At 41.0% G+C, this 22,561-nt stretch overlaps 1 protein-coding gene across 1 annotated transcript; it reads left to right on the top strand.

Annotated features, from left to right (window-relative positions):
• Positions 1-1,040: 1,040 nt before the first annotated feature.
• On the top strand, positions 1,041-22,561 carry gnas (GNAS complex locus). Its single transcript, XM_061074880.1, has 12 exons — positions 1,041-1,200; positions 4,298-4,370; positions 10,859-10,913; positions 11,087-11,206; positions 13,689-13,786; positions 16,162-16,216; positions 16,418-16,491; positions 16,948-17,006; positions 17,099-17,219; positions 17,762-17,892; positions 18,763-18,830; positions 19,741-22,561. Exons 1-12 carry the CDS (start codon positions 1,062-1,064, stop codon positions 19,885-19,887), a joined length of 1,140 nt encoding a protein of 379 aa, XP_060930863.1. The 5' UTR covers positions 1,041-1,061; the 3' UTR covers positions 19,888-22,561.

Raw genomic sequence — 22,561 nt, 5'->3', positions numbered from 1 at the left:
AGAGAGAGAGAGAGAGCGAGCGAGTGTGAGAGAGAGAGAGAGTGTGAGAGAGAGAGAGAGAGAGAGAGAGAGAGAGAGAGAGAGAGAGAGAGAGAGAGAGAGAAGGCCCCGTGGAGGAGAAAACACACCGAGCAGCCATCACGAATAACAAGGAGGATCAATCAGGGGAGATCTGGGACCCCAGGGCGGCCGAGGAGACCGAGTCCCGCGGCCGACTCGCTGCGGAGAACCAGAAGCAGCCGGACGGCGACGGGAGCAGCGAGGACGCCTCACATGTAGCTCGGCTTCTTCGGGTGTAAATATCCTCTCTGCCTCCCCTCCTCCTCCGGTCCTGCAAGGCCTCCCACCGCGGAGCAGAGCCGCCAGCCAGCAGCACACACACACACCTTCTGGAAATGTCCGTCCCGGGAGGAGACGTGGACACGGACCGGGCCGAGGACCGGGCCAGCCTTCCGGACACGCCGAGCGGGGCGCCCCGTCGCGGGCAGCAGTGAGACGCGAGACCCGGGCTTTTTTTTTTTTTCTTCCGGAGATGCACATCGGGCTGTTCCTGCTGCCTCCGACCGAGGAGAAGCCCCGTTTTTCCCGCGGTGCTGTGGATTATAGTTGTTAACGTAACGCAGAGGGGACAGTGACAGTGTGTGTGTGTGTGTGTGTGTGTGTGTGTGTGTGGTTGGGGAAACTGAAGCTAAACCACAGTGCCTGTGAATGAGGCTTCAGAAGGCGGCCTCCGTGTCGTCAGCAGCAGGATCCTGCGCCTCCTCTGACAGCACACACCCGGGCTATGGACTCGTAGTTCCCCGCCGCGCTAAACCGTGCGGTCCCCGGAGCGGCCCGGCGTGAATGTGGGTGACATCGCTGCCAAATCCACGGGTCACACGCGGGATCTCGGACTAGTTGATCTATTTATTTTTTTCCTCTCAGCACATACCCCCCGCCCCTTACCCCTTCTCCTCTCCACCTCCACCACTACTTCTTCTGGTTCTTCCTCCTCCACCACCTCCTCCTCCTCCTCGTTCCCTGGACCCCCCCCCCAACCCCCTTTCCCCCCCTTTTCGAAGATGGGTTGTTTGGGCAACAGTAAGACCGAAGACCAGAGGAATGAGGAGAAGGCTCAGAGAGAAGCCAACAAGAAGATCGAGAAGCAGCTCCAGAAAGACAAGCAGATCTACAGAGCCACACACAGACTGCTGCTTCTGGGTGAGTTGGTCCTGTTTCTGTCCATGTTGCTTCAGAGGCCTCGGTGTGCACACTGGGGCTCTTGCTTCCTCTCTGTATAACCTTCTGGGATGTTGTTTTGGGGAAACATTGTCAACAGTGGGACTTGCCATTGCATAAGGCTGGAAATACAGTCCCTGTGCTGGGGGGGGGGGGGGATTTTAAGCATGTTGCTTTCCAAAAACACCAAAACAAGTTGCAGCAGAGTCCATAGGTTGATATGGGATCATACAATGATGTGGAAGGTAAATTCATATGGTGGTTCCACTGCTGTCAGTGGTCATTGTAACATCAACAAGCACCTACACCATTCAAATAGGATCTATTGTTATTTATTGTTAATTTATCCATTCTTTTTAATTGAACATAACTTGTTCAGCATGGGTTCGGGACCATGTAGCACACTGCAGTGTAGAGAACTCATTATAGTCCTAAACATGCATGTAAGCCTGGAAGTTGGCTGAATTAACACTAGTGTGACATTACACAGCAGTTTGTCGGTGTGTAGTCTGATCTTCTTTTAGATAATGTGACTTTTAAGTAGCTAAAACCTACTTGATGAAGAAATTAATGTGTGAGACTCAACTTGTGTGTGTGTCAGAGAGTGAACTGGAGGTGGGCTGGGTCTCTACATTACATAAGAGACAAATAAGTGTGTCTAACTTTCCCTGCCGGTCTTTCTCTTCTGTACCCTCCTCGAATGTCTGTTTACAGGCTTATTATCGCCTCCAGGAAGTCATAGTAGTCTTTGGAAAAAAACAAACATGTTATTTAATTACAGAAATGCCAGCAAGGGTGTGTATTGTATGACATGCTGGTATTTATGTTGAGGAGGAAGTTGTGGTGACTTTAGGAAAGCAGAAGGACAGGACCGACATGAACACCTAAACAAAGATGTCTGCCACCAAATTAGCTGCCTTTCAATTACATAATCTACTAGTTTGACTTTTTCACACACTTGCAGACCTGCAGGATCTTATTTGCAATTCTGCATATTTTCGAATGATAAGGCAAAACAGTGAACAAAGCCGAATGAACCATAAAAGGGTCACTCTCAGTGCAGCTGAAAAAGAATGTATTCAAAGGGCCCTTTGCTTGGCTTGTATCCATGTTGAGAGAAGATAGTATTTGAAATAGTACAAAGCATATTCTTACCATAAATGAGCCGGCAATGAAAGTTGCAGCCAGGAAGTCTGGGAGTATGTGTAGGTGACGCGTGACGAGGACTGTGTGACCATTTATTTACAGAACAAAACTTGAAGCATGTCTTGTTGATCACTGGCTTATGTTGCTCAGTATGATTGTAACCTGCAAATGAACTACACAGGTCACTGGATTAAGTAGATCACCTAATTGAAGTCTTAAGGGGTTTGTGGGCCATGTTAATAACAGACTGGTTCACAGAAAGAGTTATGACATTGTGTATGATATTGAGCAGATAGTTATTTAGAGTCTAAATGAATATATCATGATCTTCAGGCAACATTATTTTCACCAAAATTGTTATATTGATCTCCACTAAAGTTTGAATTTGACTAAAACAAGTAATTTGCCTCAACTTTATGAACCTCTATGAAAGATTAGGATGAGTAGCCAATTATTACATAAACTAAACAGACTTCCCATAACATTTATCCAACAAGTGATGTTTTTATACCTAATATCAATACCAACATACCAAATCTTGCAACAAATGGGCATGACAATGACTGACAATAATGTGAAGTGCTAAAGGAAACATATTTGCATTTAAGGGGTTTTGTATCTAAAAAAAACAGTTTAAATATATTGAATTTTTTACTGAATCTGATCGAAGATGAATGTATATTTAGGTTAAAGTGAACTTCATGGCAAAGTTACTGAGTTGACATAATGATTCTAATGCAATATCAACAAAATATTTGCGATTCAAATAGACAATCCACTTCAAACAAAGCTCTGCAGATGTTATTTAAAACGGTAACTTTCTACCCCCTACGTGTTATTAAACTGAAGTAAATATGAAATATACAGTGTTTAATCATGCCCCAGTGATCAGGATCAGAGTTTGTGGCAAGTCAACCTTTGTCTATGTTGCAGTGGAAAACATTTGTGTGTGTGACTATATCAAAGATTCTTAATAGCTGAATTTATTACTGATATTATGAGGGCATTTGTCATTATGGGTTCAGGTTATAGATCCTTCAAAGCAGACCAGACCCACCAGCAGCTAGGTTCACATATTAATACACAAGTTAAATGGGTTATCTCATAACTTCTTAAGGGGATGAAACAACATTTTCAATTAAATACAGGCTTCCCCTGAGAATACTGGTATATTATAGTATAATCTCTAACTTACTTTAACTCTGTATCTGGTCTGATCTCACCTAGAGACACAAACAGTTTTGATGATTCTGGTGTTGCGTGCTAGAAGAGCTCACCCACCTTGAGTACAGGTTATTTCTCTATACAAAAACAATTGTATCAATGTTATTTTGGAGATATGATACAGTTTTTAAAACTTCAACACTTGTTTTATAAGTCTCTGCAATATTTCCTGTTGGACACATCACTAATGAGCACAACCTCAAACATACACACAGTTGTTTTTAGATAATAACAACTGTATAATTTGTAATAAATCAAATGATATAAAACAGAACATTCACCGGGGATCAAAACCATTGATATTAACTTGTCTTCAATTGGGGCTTGTCTCATATGCGAAACTCAAATTATTTTACAATTAACACAATGGGACCCACTTTTAAATGGAAATCTTCAACCTTGCTTTTCATGGAATAATCTAATAATCTGCCACAATCATGTTTAAACATGTAGTTTTGGATCCTACTATTGAGTAGGAGTTCATCATTTAGTATTTCAGCCCTGTCATGCCGCGGCCGGCGTTGGATTTTCCTCTAGCCATAGTTTTCCTTGAAGAGTCATAGTTGTGTATGAAATGTGTTTGTCCGTTGCAAATTTCCTGTAGAGCAAAGTATGTCACAGCCATGACCGGTTATGAGCATCCAACTGTATGTGGTCCTGTTTCACACGTAAACACATCCCCATTTTCTTTTCTCTCTCTCTCCCTCAGGAGCTGGAGAGTCGGGAAAGAGCACCATAGTGAAACAGATGAGGATCCTTCATGTCAACGGCTTCAATGCAGAGTAAGTATATATGTGAAAAATAAGGTTTAGGCAGCTTCTGCTGAGTGCACCAAAGATCCCTTTGGCAAGGCTAAATCTGCACCGTTTCACCAAACCCAAAGTAATGGTGTAAGGGATCCAGAGTAACGTCTCCCGCGGTAGCTCAGGCGCTACAAATGTTCTCAAATGGTCGCACCAGCACCTGATTTTGGGAAGACGTGGTACCTATCAGTTACTCTACCCACTAATGAACAGTTGAAAAGACTGACCGCTAATTGTAAGATTGTATTTTCAAAATATTTTAATCTGATCTGTGTTCTTCACTTGTCCTCTCCCTGCCTGTACCTGTACTCTCCCTGCATCCTGCACTCTCATCAGTTATCTGAGGCAGAACCTGTCATTGGCTCTCCCTCAGCATCTGCCTCTTTATCTCCACAGGTCGTTTTTTTTAATAATCAGCTATGCTCTGCTTCATCTTTTGGAATATGGCATTTTGCATATTTCATCATCAGTGCACATTTACTGATGATGAAAGTGCAGGTTGGGAGAAAGTGACCGAGCCAGTAAAGGAATAGTTCTTTGAACCAAAATGGCTGCCGCAGTAACCATGCCGAAAGGGCACCAATACAGCCTCATGATCATCATGTACTCACACGAATGTGACCACATGATATTTTAAACCAGGACATTTCTTAAATAGTGGTTGCATATGTGACCATTTTGGCTGCAGCCTGGAGCACCGGGTGTATTTGGCAAAAATCCGGCATTGACAAATTTATCTCATTGCGATGCCCTGACAAATCTGTCAAATGCTAAATACAAGTGACAAACAGGTACAAGTTTCATGATGTATTATTGTACAGGAAGGTTGTAACAACATATTGCTGATGTACACACATTAATGACCTTTATTTTATCTGTAAGACTGATGTGATTAAATACCTCCAATCTTCAAATATCCTTCTGCATTTTGCATATTAACCACTAACTGGTGACAACAATTAGCCTGCATGCAATGGATCAAGTGATATTGATGTTCACAAAGGAAACACCAGTTGTGACTTGGTCTGACATAAGTCAGTTCAGTGCTTTTCTTAACTACGATTGAATTTAAGGGTTAAACTGTTGATACTTAGTGAGGGTCTGTGCTCTTTTGAATGCCTTTCTAGTTCTTAATATTGGCGGGTCAACAGAGATGATGGGTGCTTGTTGTGAATAAAAGTGACATTAAGCGATATGATTCCTGTGCTGATATCTGGTGTGACTGAGCACAGTCGGTGGCTGTTGTTTAGGCAGAAAGGGTTGTCCATTAACCAGAAGGTTAGTGGTTCAGTTCCAGGGTCCTCCAGCCCCGTGCAAGTGGATGTGTCCATGGGGCAAGACACTGAACACTTAAATTTCCCCCAATGTGCTATCAGAGTGTGAATGTGTGTAAGAAAAAATGCAGCATATAGTAGCACTCAAATTGTTCAATGTGACTTCTAGTGTAAAGTGCTTTGAGTGGTGGCTAACACCAGAAAAGTGCATATAACTGCTCATTTAAAATAACAACCTTTGTTCAATAATACACTGTGTCACAGAGGCCGGTCGGGACGTGCGGTGGAACTTAGCTTTTTGAACCGCTTCTATGCGTTTGTCAAACCTTTCTAGACCATATTGTTTTAACACTGGTCGGGTGATCCAAACAGGGAAACTAGCATCTGGAATCATTATCTCCCCCCCCCCCCCCCCCCCCCCCATGTAGTTAAGCCATATAGGTTATACCCCTCAATGTCTTAAATAGACATCCATCTGCTTTTGCTCCATTGATTTGTCTATTATATGTATCTTTCCTTTTCAGTTCTTTAATGTAGATAGACTGTAGACACACAACTCTCATGTATCTCTTGTGAAAGAAAGTGCAATTATGCCCCTCTCTTTCCCTTGCCACAAGGTATATTTGAGTTGTGTTGGTTTCAACAGGAGAACATAAACGTTTTATGTGTGTGTTTCTGTATGTTGTTGAAGTGGCATGTGCTGGTCTGGTGGTTTTGATGTGGATTGAAGCATCCTTGCAAGGTTAGAAGAGAAAATCGGCACCTAAGGCTGACAAGAGCGTATGACCCAGCGCGTGACTGCATAACACTGAACTGTGTGTATGTGTGCGCGTGTCATAGGCTACCATTGGGTTAAATTTCCTTTCTGAACTTATCAGGACTGTCATGTCTTTTGTTGTCATACTTATTGATCCATCTAGTTTGGTGACATTACAATTTACCATCATAGTTTCAATCATTTTCAACCTGATCAGGTGTAATCAGTTGGCAATGACAATTACATAATTTGAAATTGACCTTTTTTCTATATATGTAAAGGCAGCATAAATGAACCTTTTAGTCAGTAAATTCAACCGAGTCCATTTAATGTCCCCCAAAAGTCACCAATGACTGTGTGTGTGTGTGTGTGTGTGTGTGTGTGTGTGTGTGTGTGTGTGTGTGTGTGTGTGTGTGTGTGTGTGTGTGTGTGTGTGTGTGTGTGTGTGTGTGTGTGTGTGTGTGTGTGTGTGTGTGTGTGTGTGTGTGTGTGTGTGTGTATTTGTCTGTGTGTGTGTGTATTTGTCTGTTTATGGGTCTGCACTGGTTGGTGAGTGTCTTCATTAACGAGACACACAAAGGCATACAGCATCACTCCAGGTGTGATCTGTGACATTGCTTGGATTATCTTGAGTTTCCTTCTTACAGTATGGCTCCTTTGACTCCTTACATGTAGTATAGAGGCTAACCCTGTCTACATAGGTTGAATCAACAGCGTTGCAGACAAGTAACTTGTGCGTCTCCACATGACAAGCATAGTAATACGTTTGAATGAGCTTGGATCCTGAGGCAGGACCTACATTTACAGCTTTGGGGCTAAAAGAGTTCAGTAACATCTGTGATGAAAGATATTGAGTAAATGGATTGAGTGTTGTGGTAACCTAGAGGTCAGAGTAATTGGCTTGTGACCGAAAGACTGCTGGTTCTAGTTGCTGGCCTGATTTGGAAGAGGACTTAATGACTGACTCAGCTCTCTCCGTGACCTGCGTGTGAGATAATGAGCTGGCCTTAGACGGGGCATGTTACTGCCAGCTTTGTTACTAGAGTTTTTAAGTGGTCAACAGCTGGAGTTGCTTGAAAAAACTGACAAGACCAAACAATCATGCAAAAGCTCTGACATCTAGCAGACCAGTGAGATCGGGTTACATCCATACTACTGCGTAAAAGCATTTTCAAACTACAAGAGCGTTTTGGCTTTCTATCTTTTCTAGTCCCTGTCCATAGCAACACGCCTTAAAATGCACATCCCGTGACCATTTACGTACACTGGGCACATGTACACAGGGAGCATTTGGTTGTCATTAACAGAAAGAGCTAGATTACAATTGAGAAGCAGCAATGGAAAGGAGTAAAAATCATATTTATTATTGTAAAATCCAGAATTAAACTGCAATGCAAACGGGGTCTACAACAGATTATTTCTAAGGGAGCAAAGTCTAGTATCGCTGCAGTCTTGTGGGGCATTATTAGGGGTCAGGCTGCTGTGCTGCCGGAACCTCTTGTTTTCCTCTGTTGTTGTTATTATTAGTATTATGATTATAATTTTTTATTATCATTATTATTCCAAGGAAATCCACCTGCCCATCCATGAAAATAACCAAGTTTAGCACATAGGTCCAGTCCTATGCCAATAGTCCTCAGCTGGCTTTGTGGGCCAATGGTCATGATGGTGGCGTGACCGGCTGTACATCAACTGTCTAAAGTTTAAAACATCGAAAATTTGTCGCAAATCAACCATAATTGCTAGAACTTTGGAATTTTCACCAGATTAAAGGCGTAATTGAGCAAAAACTTTTATTCACATGAGTTGGCAGCAATAATGAAGTCCAATACTCAAATACTGTACTGTCAAACTAATTAAACCTGTCTCCTCCCACAATTTTGGATCAGTTGACACCAAATTCCTCCACAAACAATTCAGACAGATTTTTAATTTATACAAAATTTTGCCCACAGTGCATCAAAATGTCTTACCGTAAACATATACAAGAAATAATTGCTTAATAGATTCACAAAAATCATTGACAAAATTCTCATGTCTTGGCTGATGCAATGTGAAACATTTTAGAATTTTTATCTCAATAACTTTATCATCATGTCACCTATTGCAGTCAATGGAAATGCATTATCTTTAAACATCATAAACAGTTTCTCACTCATGGGGTAATCTTACTTTGTGAATCTAAATCAAAGACATATCTTTACTGCCAAGATAGAGTACAGGAATTATCAAGATTTTTTCTTGATAACTGATTTTTATTACAGTAGTAATTGTCGGTAGACCTGCAGACTGCCTGTAGTCATAGTGTCAAGTTGCATCCTGAGTGAAGTGATGTCACCTGGCAGGTAGCTCATCAAGATCATAACTTGCCTGTTGAAGGTTGAGTGCAAACCCTGGCTGAAGAACAATAATAATGTCTTCAATTTAAAAGCATCACGAAAAGCAAATTTTCCTCTTCCTCCTATACTTCCTCAAAATGCCCAGCTCTGACCCATTGCTGCTTAAAGCAGCTATAATTGTCATTTAATTGTCAAAGCCTCCGTATTTAGCTTTTCCTAAGGATACAATCCATACCGTGACACATGACATGACAAAAATGTTGCATACTGTAACTCCCACTTCTCTTAATTGATAATTGTCTGCTTTATTCACCTTAATGTATCTCTGGACTTTGTCAGTATAACATATTTGTTGTGTCATGTCTTCTTGTCTCCTTCACCTCTATCTAACCACACACAGGCATGTGCTCATACGCTCTAATCTGGAGAATGCCCACACACACGACCATGTGATTTTGTTTTTAAATGACTGTCAGGTTGAAAATGTAAACAAAGCCTTTTTTTTCATATATATAATTGGAAGTATTTGAGACATTGTCTGTTTTCTCTGGACTTTGCCTTTCATGTATGAAGAACACAGCAGGAGGTTCTCTGGTCAGATACGTTCAAAACAACACAGGAATCTATGCAGCATTGGGGGAGGGGTGGCGCAGGAGGCACGACGTAACGTACAAATTTCACTGCGAGATCACCCGTTTTTGTTTACAGCACATTAACACTGGCGTCAGCCCTTATCACCAAAAGCTCTCTCTTCTGTGTCTTCTACGTGTGTGATATCGCTTTTTCATTTGCATCATGTGTTAGAAACGCTATCATCACACCTACTTGCTCGCAGTGAGTCCTCCGGGGGATTTCATACTGTTTTGGTCATTCTGACATTCTCAGGAGGTTTTACTGGGGCCTGGCAGTAGAAAATCTACAGCGAATGTCCAGAGCCTCTGACTTGGATATTTGTTTTCTCACATACAGCCCCTCCGGATAATTTGAGGAGATTATCTGGAGTTCAGTGCCTGTCTGAGGGCAGCAACTCTCTAAAGTTTTTATTTTCTTGCCAGTAGGTGGCAACATAGGAATATCTGCATCTGCATGTCTATGCTGCTATTGCTATTACTTTCCTTTAATTCGATATTGGCATTAGTACACCTGGTCTGATTTAATACAGCAACGTCCCCCCTGTGGCCAATCAATCCCAAATGTAAGCGAGTATATTGGTGATTTGAGTTAGAATTCACTAAAACTCTGGTCGATACTTCTAAAAGACATTGTGCATCATGCAGCCCTACGTTGTACTGTTGAAAGAGTGACCCCACCCCATTTTTGCAAGGGTTTGTAGCGATACAACAATGTTGTTGTTTTTTTTTATCAAGATCCATGAGTTATATAAAACAGAGGTGCAAATGTCAAACTGGCACAGAGCAAAGAGGCCCATCTCGCCCTTTGTTACTGACATAGAACTATTGTAAACACAATGCACTGTTTTCTTGACGGGCTCAAGGTGAAAGATAAACTAACTGGTCCTCCGGTTGCCTTCATAAGAAACATTTATGTCACATAGAGTCCAAACGTTTTGTACAAACAGCTCTGCTCCACAGTAGACAGACATAATTTCTCTAACATGTGAGCCAATGAAGGTCTGTTTACCCTTCCCGCATCAAAAACAAACTGCATGCAGGTCACTGTAGTGCACCGTGACTCGGTAACATGGAACTTCCTCCCTGTACGTTGTTTTTTTAAAAACTTGACTAAAACAATACTTGATAGCTAAATACAACTGTTTTGTGTTCAGTAGAAGAAAAACAATAATGAAAACCTAGGTGCAGGATCCTTGATGATGAATTACAATCCGGATTTAGAATGATGAGTGCAAGTTACAACATTTAATGGAAAGTTCCTGTTAACATTATAATGTCCAGTAATCATTTTGACTTACATCATGTAGTCAAATGTGTTAGGGTTAAGATCTGTATCCCAATAAAGGTTGTTTGGATCTAAGACTTTCTTTGTATTTCTCACCATTTATTCTTACGACACTCTTACTTGTGTATGTTGCTGCTGTACAACAATAATACCTAACATTCTCCTTTCTGTCTGTTTCAGAGAGAAAAAGCAGAAAATTCAGGACATCAAGAATAATATTAAAGAGGCCATAGAGGTAAGTGGCTGTGTTGGTGTCATTTCTTTGCTTGTAACCGATGAAAAACATTGAAATACCCTCAGATATTCTTACTTGACTTAGTAAATAAAGCAAGTCAAGCCGTTGTGCCGTCATTTAATGTTGCAAAATGTATCTTCTGTCTTTTAAATGACTTTGTGTGTTTGTGACAGACCATAGTAACAGCTATGAGCAACCTGACGCCACCTGTGCAGTTGGCCTGTCCAGAGAACCGGTACCGGATCGAATACATCCTCAATCTCGTCAACCAGAAGGACTTTGAGTTTCCATCTGTGAGTAGCACAAAATCAGACTGCACACGAACATTTACACACACCATCTGAGAAAAATGATCATCTTCACAACAACTTAAAGGATGTTTTACAGTGTTTACAGCTGTTTTTGCAGTTTAGCTCTTTATACCTGCTGCTGTGATGACAGTGGTTTCTGCACCAACATCACTGTTTACAGCCATCCGTTTTGATCTACTGCACATTTACTAGTTGTTAAAGGTCCAGTGTGTCAAATTTAGCGACATATGGTGGTGAAGTTGCATGTTGCAGCTGAATACCCCTCACCTAAGCCTCCCCTTCCAAACATGAAATAGAACCTGTGGAAGCCTTCAGTTGTAATAAAAGATGTTTAGTTTGTCCGGTCAGGACTACTGTAAAGACATGGCGGCCTCCATGTCTAGAGGACTCACTACAGATGTTAATATAAAATGCTCTCTCTAGGGTAAAGAAAACAACAATTTGTACAATTTTTAATGAAACACACTAGTGTAAAACATCTAGACACTAGGATTATTTTATAGTTTTAATTACTGCCAATAGATCCCTTTCACCTAAATCTTACACACTGGACCTTTTTAAACTGTGGTCTGTGTAACACACAGGTGCAGCTTTCCCCTGCTGCTTGTGTTTCCGTGGATGATAGTTGGTAATTGTCCCAATATCCCAATTGTTAATCCCATGACACGGGTCGCAGACACTGAGGTTTACTAATGACCTCATTAGTAAAGTCTGTGTGGGGTTTACTATTCCCTTAAGGGAGATTCTCATTAACTAATTGTCAAGGCCAAGAGACCAACCCTCAGAGTCTAAATGTTCATCCACAGCCACCTGTGGGGCCACGCATAATTCACTTTTCAATATACTCAGTCTCATGTTTGAACAGCACTTACGTTTCTTGCTATGTGAATTCATTTCATTTCAATGTGCTGCCACCATGCTATTCATGCTGTGGAGGCAGCTGTTCTTCAAATTACAATACATGATAAAAACTTATATTACATCAACCACAGGTCCATTTCATACATAATTGAACATTTGAAACAGTTGATGCTTAGATTTGCTCATTACTTAACAAATAAAATAAAAAAATTCCCTGATAACACTATTTAAATTAAAAAATTCAGCCCATTTATCAAAAAACATTCAAAAAACATTTCAATGCATTTCAGTATAGTATGAAAATCTACTTTTGGAGTCATTTATTAGCTCAGCTAAAGGGGTAATGTTTAATCTTTGTTCGTTTGTTTGATAGTTATTAGGATTATGCACAAACTACAGGATGGATTAACATGGAGGGATGCAGAATTGGTGGTGGGGGAAAGCCATTTGATTTTTGTGTGGATTCGGGTCAGGGGGGGACTTTCTTTTACAATGTAATTTCCGTAGATTTCTCAGAGAATAACTCATGCATCTTGATTAAAAAAAAAATGTAGCCATGTTTTGGGAACTGATATTTACTAGTGGGTAAAATTTGGTGCAGCTTAAAGGAATTGTTTTGATTGGTTCACTGTTGTAAAGTGAAAGCTACTGGAGGAAGAGAGAGAGAACAGAGAGAGACTGTAATAGAAAGAGATGAAGGAAAGGAGGGATAGAGGAAGCATTACATCAAGAAAGAATGAGTTTTTTTCTTAAAGCACATGACTGATTTATTAAGACTGCTCTGTTTGTAAACATAAGTTTGTCGTCATGGAAACCTGCATGATGAAAAGATTTTTTTATTTTTTTTACATGATACAGTGCAGACAACAATTTCTGTCCCTAATGGGGCAGGCGACTTTTCCATTAAAGCCGTATTCCTTGTCAGTGTCTTCTACATTTATGAAACTTCTTTTTTTCGTAAGGTTTTTGTATTCTTTTTAGAAATGTCCATAAAAAATGTTTAATCCAGTTTTGCGTCTGTAGCGTGTTAAAAAACGTCATCAGTGAACACCCACTGTTCAGTCCCAGCGTGTCAGTGAGTCTGTCAGTAGTGACTGTGCACAGCGAGTTGCGCCTCTCTCACCCCGCCACTATTTACCTTTACGGACATATACAGGCGTCGCATGTGGTGTCAACAGAAGCACTGAGAGCCCTGTGCCCTCAGACATGCACCACGGTCGACTGACATCACTGGCCTTTTTCTTACGTCGGTTGTAGCTTTCATATTCGGTGTGAAATGCACTGTAAATAATGCAGAACATCTCCTGCCTGTAGGAACATTTCCCCTCTTTGATTCAGCTGACTGTTTTATCAAGTAAAGATCACAGCCTTAAAGTACAACAGATCCACCGCCTTCCATGAAACAGAACTGAGTGTGTGTGTGTGTGTGTTTTGTGATTTCATCTTAGACGTGTCTGACCTGTGCATCAGCTTTGTGAAGACACACAAACAACAGTAAAAATCCCGGGAAGGAAAAAACATATCTAATTTTCTATCTGTTTTTCAAACCCACTTTCTGTAACCTCTCACTAACGTATTTCTTTGTTTTCCTGTTTCTCTGCAGGAGTTTTATGATCACGCCAAGACACTGTGGCAGGATGAGGGGGTCAGGGCGTGCTTTGAGAGATCCAACGAGTACCAGCTAATCGACTGTGCACAGTAGTAAGTAGCTACCTGCTCCATTGTGACTTGGTGTTTACACTGAGCTGTTAATTCATTAGGAAATCTTGTGTGGTTTGATGAAATACCAAATGTTACAACATTGTCACAAAAGAAAATTACTTAGTTTTATGCACTTTGATTCAGCTCTTGCAGTTGGTGGTGGTATAATTTTGGATTTAGGGGTGCAATTGATTATTTACTATATCAATTAATCTGCTTGTTATTTTCTCAATCAGTGTATTGTTTTGTCTGTAAAATGGCAGAAATAGTAAATAAATTGGTAAACAAGGTTTATTAAAGCCCTCTGTCATCAAATAGCAGAAAGAATATTTTAGGATTCTTGTTGAACGACACAACGATCTGTCAGAGACTAAATCTGTGGACTCTTATTTAGATGTTCCTTTTAACCATAGCTCTCACTTACGTTGTTTTTCATCATTTAGCATTTTTAAGGAGGAAAATTAAACTTTTTCTGTATGTGAACAACTTCAATTACTTAAGTTTCCTCATATTAATTTGTTTCATTATTGTTAAAAATTGACAGGACAGCTAAATAACGTTTAGTGGCAAAATTTTCTCACAGTTATTATTTGGTTTTAACTGCTCGATCACAAGTAAACAGATACCCACATTATAAAGTTTTTTTCTAAATGCTGTTATGGCATTGTCAGTGTCATTCTTCCCTTTTTCTCAAGCAACTTGCTGATGTCAACTTTGAAAAATGTATTGACAGTGGTATGAATACTGTTCTGAGAGAAAAAGCGCTGTGCATAGAAGCTTTGCTGCTCCATGTCAGCGGCTAAACACTGTGCTCTCTGTCAGTGGGAACCTGTGTGAGCATCGAGCTGTTCTAGCAGATGAACTGGAAACACGGCTTGTTTTAATGGCTCAGATTTACTGTTAACTAACAATCTGAAGCATTTCTGAAGCAAATGCTGTTCAAAATATAGTAAAGGAAAACAATGTAGGGAGCTAGTTTTCATAAAACAAAAGCACTTTTCTGTGTTTGGGAGCAAACATGGCAGAGGCTGAGTCATCTGCAGATCAGTGGATGTTTAGAGGACGGGGGGGGGGGGGTACTGTTTTCAGGAGGATACTGTCTCTCCTCAGCTCTAGACTGTGAGCCTCAGCTGCTTTCTACTGGTAAATCTCTCTTAGAGAATATTACACATATTTAATTAAGCATTTACGTTTGGTTTAGGTGTTTGTAGGAGGAGAAACTCTCCACCCCATCCTCCCTCAGGTGGTCGAGATGGTACAGTCCAGTGTCTTGTTCCCTCCCGCTTCCTGCTTGCAGACATCCAGCACTAAAACACAAACTCATCCTGCTCTCACTTTCTTCTCCTCCGCTTCCTTCCTCATCTCCATCCCCATCTGTCTGTCTGTCTGTCTGTCTTCTCTCTGGAGCTACTCTAGCCGCACTAGATTGGGAGCTGATAGACTATTAATAGCTGCTGTGGTTGGGTCTCCATGGTAACCTCGCTGTGGGCCAGGGCGCTGGGGAGCTATTTTTGAAATCTGCTCTGTAATGTCAGACAGACGCCACTATACTTTCATTCTCTCTCTCTCTCTCTCTCTCTCTCTCTCTCTCTCTCTCTCTCTCTCTCTCTCTCTCTCTCTCTCTGTCTCTGTCTCTGTCTCTGTCTCTGTCTCTGTCTCTGTCTCTGTCTCTCTCTCTCTTTCTCTTTCACTTTCTCTTTCTCATAGTCGCTGTCCTCTCTCCTTCCCTTTCTTCACCTCCTTCACATTCACTCCGCGTTCACTCGCGTCTCAGCACGTGCACTTGCTCTGCACATAGATTATTCCTCTGACAATATTTTTGCCATAATGGCAGTGTCCTACTAGTTTCACAAACATCTGTCTGTCTTTCTGTTCATGCTAATCTCGCGATCCGTTCATCGAATCAGCTTCACACTTGGCACGTGTGTTCTTAGCGGCCCAGAAAAGTGCATTGTCGAATCTATTTGAACATGCAATACACGTGTCTAACTCGTTTTATTGTATTTTTGTTTCAAAACACAACTTTAGGCACATTTACACCTGACCTCGATACTATACTGCAGAGTTGTTAAGACCCTTTGACTTTTTTGAAATTCTATGGGAGCCATTTTCCTTTGAAAAGTCCTGGAATGCATTTTAGTCTAGACAGTCAGAAATGTTTCTGAAACGACACAGAATATTCTGCTTCCTAACCGGCTCACACATGATACTCAGTCAGTTTGGTCAGATCATTTCTCCTTGCTACGAAGTGCACTATTGTTCGGGGGGGTTTTGTTACCGAGTGTGGAGCACATCCTCAACAATGTCAGGAAACTGTTCGATCAGGGATTTTGTCACCGTCTCTGAATTGTTACGTTTTCCTTTTCTTTCTTCAGCTTTCTAGAAAAGATTGACATTGTGAAGCAGAACGACTACACTCCAACAGATCAGGTGGGTGAAATTCTGCCGCCTCAAAGTCAAAATAACTTACTGCTCATTATACATGAATATCTACCTTTTGAATAGAGCAATTTTAATATTTTGAACTTGAATTGCGTGCAACCATGTGTGTTGTGGATTTTTTTTACAATAAAACAGCATTGCCTTAATGATTAGCTTCTGTTTTCTGATCATTTTTCATATTTGCACCAGGATTTGCTTCGCTGCAGAGTTCTGACTTCAGGGATCTTTGAGACAAGATTCCAAGTGGACAAAGTTAATTTCCAGTAAGTAGGATGCATAAAGAAAAGGACCATGAAATAATAGTGTACATTATGGCTGTGCCTTAATAAGAGCCTTGTCAGTTAATTCAGTTATTTTTCAACAGTTTTGTGAACTGCAAGCATTTAAAACAGGGTTTAAGTATAAGATTAAACAAGCCAAGTTAGCCCTCCATGCTAATGCCTGCTAACTACGCTTACAACAGATCGTAAATTTGCAGCAGCATTTAGACAGCAAACAAAATCCATGATACTATATCGTATTAAGTTGGTCCACAGCTGCAACCACATGTCACAGATACCTTTTACCAAGCAGACAACATCTCTTGTCAATTAAGGAGCCTCCGACTGATGATTTGAATATTAAACATTCAGGAGGAAGCCCTAGTGTATATGATTGTTTTTCCACATGATTGATGGTTTTTGACCTGCTAACATTAATGTCGCATTTCATTTACACAGTATGTTCGATGTCGGGGGTCAAAGAGACGAACGCCGGAAATGGATTCAATGCTTTAACGGTAACATGAGTTTATTTCAGCTTCCACTCGTTTCAGGTCTCTGTTACTCACCTTGGCTCAATCATCTCTTTCCCTCTCTCATCTCCCATCAGATGTAACAGCCATCATCTTCGTGGTGGCAAGTAGCAGTTACAACATGGTGATCAGAGAAGACAATCAGACCAACCGATTACAGGAGGCACTCAACCTCTTCAAGAACATCTGGAACAACAGGTGAAGAGGGGCAGACACTAGCCCGTTGTTTTCTATAGGAAAAACAGAAAACAACATGGATCCCCAGTTTCAAAGTCATTTTTTGTTAACGCGTAGATTATTGGGGATTTCGTTTTTTTCTGGCTTTTCGAACTTCAGATGCAAACATTTGATGAACTTGCCTGCTTTTTATCCTGAATGATTGCATAACCAAGTGCGGGGGTTCCTTAGCAACACACACACACACACACACAGCATAACACCAAACAACGTTTGATCATGTACTTTTTGTACAAGTTCCAAGCTAATAAAAGTTTCAGAATGGTGAAAACTTACTAAGATCTTTGGCAGCTTAGCTGCAGGAATGTTGAGTCTAGACGGTCAAAAATGTACTTGTACTGACAGGTTTGATTGGAAATGTTTGGATCCATCAGGACTCGTACCTTGACATATTCATCTGGGTGTGTACATATACACAATGGGTCAAAAATTGACCCATTGTGTATTTCCAGTCAGTGATTCCCTCTCATATCTCATATCACACTCATGTTTGTTCTGTACAGGTGGCTGCGGACCATTTCTGTCATCTTGTTCCTAAATAAACAGGACCTGCTAGCAGAGAAGGTGCTGGCAGGGAAGTCCAAAATCGAGGAATACTTTCCTGAGTTTGCTCGCTACACCACACCTGATGACGGTGAGCAGCCGTGCTTTGGTTTAATCAACATTTTTATGCCATTTACATTTTTGTCAACAATTCAAATCAAGATTATCCATGATACTATCTGTACAAATATAACTGCCATATTTTAGGGTTGGGTATCGACTTGACGTGCCAAATCGATCATTTTAAAATCAATTGAATACAGCTTTTTCATTGCTGTTTGACATATAAACTATTGCTAAATGACATATTTCCTGTAGTAAGTTTAAAGTAGGGTACACTGGAAATCAATATTCAGACATAAAAGGTACAAAACAAATTTACATAACAAAATCGCACTCTAAATAAAACCTAACCCATCTAAAGGTGATTAAACACTAAATAACAGTTTCAGGACTTGATACAGTAAGATACACCAACTCCAAACTCGCCATCACACGTCTCCCCACTGCCAGGGTCATGGTTTATGTGCTTGCAATGGCGGTTAGCAATTAGTCAAACACAGAGCATCCCTTCGCATTCACATGTATCTGTGAGTCCCCAGATGACTCATTAAGTTTGCACACATGTAGAAATGTGTGTTTTTAGCATTCTTTCTACTAGGAGGCAGTATTAATTTGACCTACACAACTTTTGACTGGCTCCAGAAAACATCATCTGTGAGAGGCAGTGCATTCAGTGTCATCGACCACAAGAGGTCATTGTTGATACACACCTGTGAGGTCATTCTGATCACACACACACACTCATCAACAGAAACCTGGACATTAGTAATTAAACACGTGTATCCCTGATAACTAACAAATGCCCTAAAAAGCAAATGTTCATGTTTGATTGGTCCCCACCTGAATGATTGCATGTCATAAGAGATTAGTTCTCACTAGTCTCGTTCTCTTCCCTCAGCGACACCAGAGCCTGGAGAAGATCCACGTGTTACAAGGGCAAAGTACTTCATAAGAGATGAATTCCTGGTAAGTGCATAAGCTTGTTTTTGTGCTTTATGTAAATTTAAAGGGTAAGTCTTAAAAAAGTTTTACAATAGTCTCTACTGTTCTTATTTTCAATAAATCCCCTGACAAGACCAAAACCAAGAATGAACTGACCTTACTGACGCAAATCAAAATATCTGGGAGTTGTTTTTTATATGTTCTCTTCAATAGGAATAAAAAAAGGAAAAGCTCTCAGCTGAGATCCTCCAGCGATGTTTTGGTCTTTTCGTTTGATTTCTATGAATGTTTTAAAGAGCTAAATATGGTATGACAAAGAATGTATTAAGCATTTTTTTAAGTTAAAAATAGAAAGTCATCAACTCTGCAGATACTCCCAGTGTCCACACTTCGGCTGCTAAAATAGAGAGGTTTGGAAACACTGCTGATCCAGTTTCAGTATGAAAACTCCAGGGTCTGCAATTTAGTCTGAATAGGTAAAAACTGATTGGGTCTTTTAGGTCAAACCTTCGCTGATTTGTCAGGATCCTGGCACATGTCCCCCTTTCGGAACAAAACAACCGGCATCAGCCTTGGCCACTAGCGTAAAACACAAAATGTATAATTATTTACAAGGATTGCTGACCCTGTTGTCTTTGCTTACAGCTGTTGTGCAGTTAAATTCTGGATTTTTCAATGATACGATTGTGTTGGAGACAAGTTTTTATTCAAACAATCTGTAACACCTCAACCAAATGCCTCCTGTGGCACACACATGACCAGTGTACATGAGTGGCAATATGATATGTGTTTTCAGGCATGTGCTAAAATGAGCCAAAATGCTTGTGTTGCCAAAATGCCATTTTCAAAGGAAAACAGTCGTATGGATGTAGACAGAGTTCATAATATTTCTAGTGAAACCATTTCCTCATATGTTCTATTCTTCCGTCTACAGAGGATCAGCACAGCGAGCGGGGACGGGCGGCACTACTGTTATCCTCACTTTACCTGCGCCGTCGACACAGAAAACATCCGCCGCGTCTTCAACGACTGTCGAGACATCATCCAGCGGATGCACCTGCGGCAGTACGAGCTCTTGTGATGGGAGAGGAAAAGGGTTCGACCAGAAACAAACAAAAAAAAACCTGAGTCTCTGAACTCTCCTCTTCCATAGAAGTGTGTGAGCTCTTGTGAAGGAACAGGGGCCAAAACACACCCACACAAACATACACATATTTACACATAAACACACCCTGAACACAGAACTTCTCCTTATGAAAACTCCCAACCTGCAATAGACGGAGTTATTTTGATGAAGGGGTTTGAGGGGCTGAAGCATAATGGAACTTGGATGTCCACGTTCAGCCATACTCCTATCCTCTCTACATCATGTATCACCCCTGTTCCCTTCACCTGTCCAAACACCCTGACTGGCCCAGTCTGGATTGTATTTCCTGCAGTGAGGAGAGTTTGAGCTGCAGTTGAGGCTGTACTTCGAGCCGGCATGAAAACTGAGAGAGCTACTGCTTCCGTGCAACTGGGAAAGAGAAAACTGTTGGAATTACTACAAAACTAGAGAATTAACATGTCACAAAAGATCAGCTGAACACTGAATCTAACAGAAAACACAAGCACTGTGCTCAGGACTTGACCGTGTGCACCAATTGTTCCTATCCATGAATTCAACCACAGGATCTGCTTGCACACAGAAACTCATCGCATTTGCTTTTATCGGAATGCACAATCGCCGTCAATCCGGAAACGTACTGATCCCTGCTGACGAGCGGCAGGCTCCCTGACCTGCTGGCGTAGTTTTCCAGCACAGTGCTTTCAAATTAAACTGAACGAGTGACCGACTGCAGCAGTACCACAGAGTACACGGACCAGGGGTGTGTTGTGATCAGTCAGGCTGCAGGAGGCACGAGGGACAGACGGCCGACTCCAATGTGAATTACTTTTATGGAGTCTGGACACGGTCGAGGGCGGTGGCGCTCCCTCGACTTCTCCACAGCATTGTTTAGCCACCTGACTCTGCCTTGTTGCTAGTAGAGCAAAATGTGAGGAGGATGTATTGAGTTGAAAACAAAAAAAGAAAAATAAACATCTTTTGTGGAACTTGACAAACGGAGGGCGAAGATCATCCTTCCACAGTACAATACCATATAAGTTAAAAAGAACTCTCATCTCGTCATGATTGACCCTGTTTTACTGTCTCCACAGCTGTTTTTGTCTGTGTAGACTTTTGTGCCATTGTGCCCTGTGCGCTCTTTCTTTCTCTTGAAGCTTTCTGTCTCAGTCATTCTCTCCTTCTTTTCAACCTCTGCTCTTTCCCCTCTGAGGACTTCACTCTCCTCTCCACTTTCACATCTTTCCCGACTCCCTCCCCCTCCCCTCCTTTTCACCTCTCTTTTCAGTGCTCTTTTTGTTTTACGACAAAATAAAATATAATAATCCTGGAGTATAAAAAACACGACGAAAACAACAACAAATGGGACACTAATGTTTGATTTTTGTACAACAATGTGCTCGCACCTCCCTCCCATTCATCCATCTTTCCTCCTTCCTCCCCGACTGCTTGCTACTTTGTATGTCTGTCTTTACTTTACTGCTAAACTATTATTCTTGTACAGACTGTAAAATGTATTATTTTGTACAACTTTATTGAAAAAAATTACTTTTAGAAGATCCCTGTGCCTTGATCACGACTGTACGTGTGTAATGAGCTAAAGTGGGTGTCATACTGCGCTGTATAGCTTGGCCAATCCCCCTTCTAACTCCCTGCCTCCCTCGTCACTTCTTTTTCTCTCTCTTTCTTTATCCCACTCTCTCTATCTCTGTCTCTCCCCTATGTTCTCCGTCACTCTCTCCTCTGGGACGGAGGACCACCATTCGTAGCTTTTGTAGTTTTATTTCTCTCTCCCTATCCTCCCATTCTCTTTATGATTTAAATGTCTATTTTTGGATCCATATACCCCAAAAAGATAAATATATGAAATGTATATGGGTTTTAAAAAAAAAAGTATTTTATTAGAATCAAATGAACCTTGACAAATTGTACACTTGATAGTGTGCGTATTGCTATAACTTAAATCCTTTCAACTGAAGTTGTGTTCAGGTTTCTTTTGTTTTCTTCCCATGACAACTTAGACATATAAAAGGGTTCAAAGCCGACAGATGGAAACCGTTGCTTGTTTCTACAAAATCTGCATTCTTTCGCTAGAAAAGGCCAAAACTTTCGAGGAAATAATAAGAAATCTCAGTCTATTGTCTGACGAGGGGATCTTTCTCTGTAGCCTTGCACATCAGAGGTACAGTACTAGCATCTCAATCATTTCAGTGCCCTTGTCTTCATTTAATGTGTACATCAGATATGGGTCGCTACTTTCTGAAGGGTAGCTCTAAGAAATAAAGTTGTTTTTATTTGGGTGCAAACAGTAACAGGTCTGTCACAACAGTTGTACACTAAGCTAACACCTCGCTCTTACATGAGCAACATCTACGCTAGAGGAAGTGGAGTTTCCTGTCCGTTTACCAGCCATTTCCTCTTCACAGAGCTTGTATTTATCGGGACAACCATGATGGATTGAATGTTCTACTCTGACAGCAGGGCCTCACTGCACATTGTGTTGATGCTTGATGATGTGGAAATTCAGGGTGGAAGTTATTTCAGTAACCTAACAGCTTTTGAATTTACAGCCTTAATCTATAAAATACAACTCCTGCTAGATGTTTTTCCTCTGTTTGGGGGGAATAAAAAGCTGCACTAGACATCTTGA

The sequence above is a fragment of the Limanda limanda genome, chromosome 7 (assembly GCF_963576545.1).
Source record: "Limanda limanda chromosome 7, fLimLim1.1, whole genome shotgun sequence".
In the NCBI taxonomy this organism is placed as follows: domain Eukaryota; kingdom Metazoa; phylum Chordata; class Actinopteri; order Pleuronectiformes; family Pleuronectidae; genus Limanda; species Limanda limanda.
This window is presented reverse-complemented; position numbering and strand designations above follow the sequence as displayed.

Coding starts and splice junctions, on each gene's coding strand:
- gnas (XM_061074880.1), top strand. CDS start 1,062: ATGGGTTGTTTGGGCAACAGTAAGACCGAAGACCAGAGGAATGAGGAG. Junction 4,371..10,858: donor GTCAACGGCTTCAATGCAGA/GTAAGTATATAT, acceptor TGTCTGTTTCAG/AGAGAAAAAGCAGAAAATTC. Junction 17,220..17,761: donor AAGAACATCTGGAACAACAG/GTGAAGAGGGGC, acceptor TGTTCTGTACAG/GTGGCTGCGGACCATTTCTG.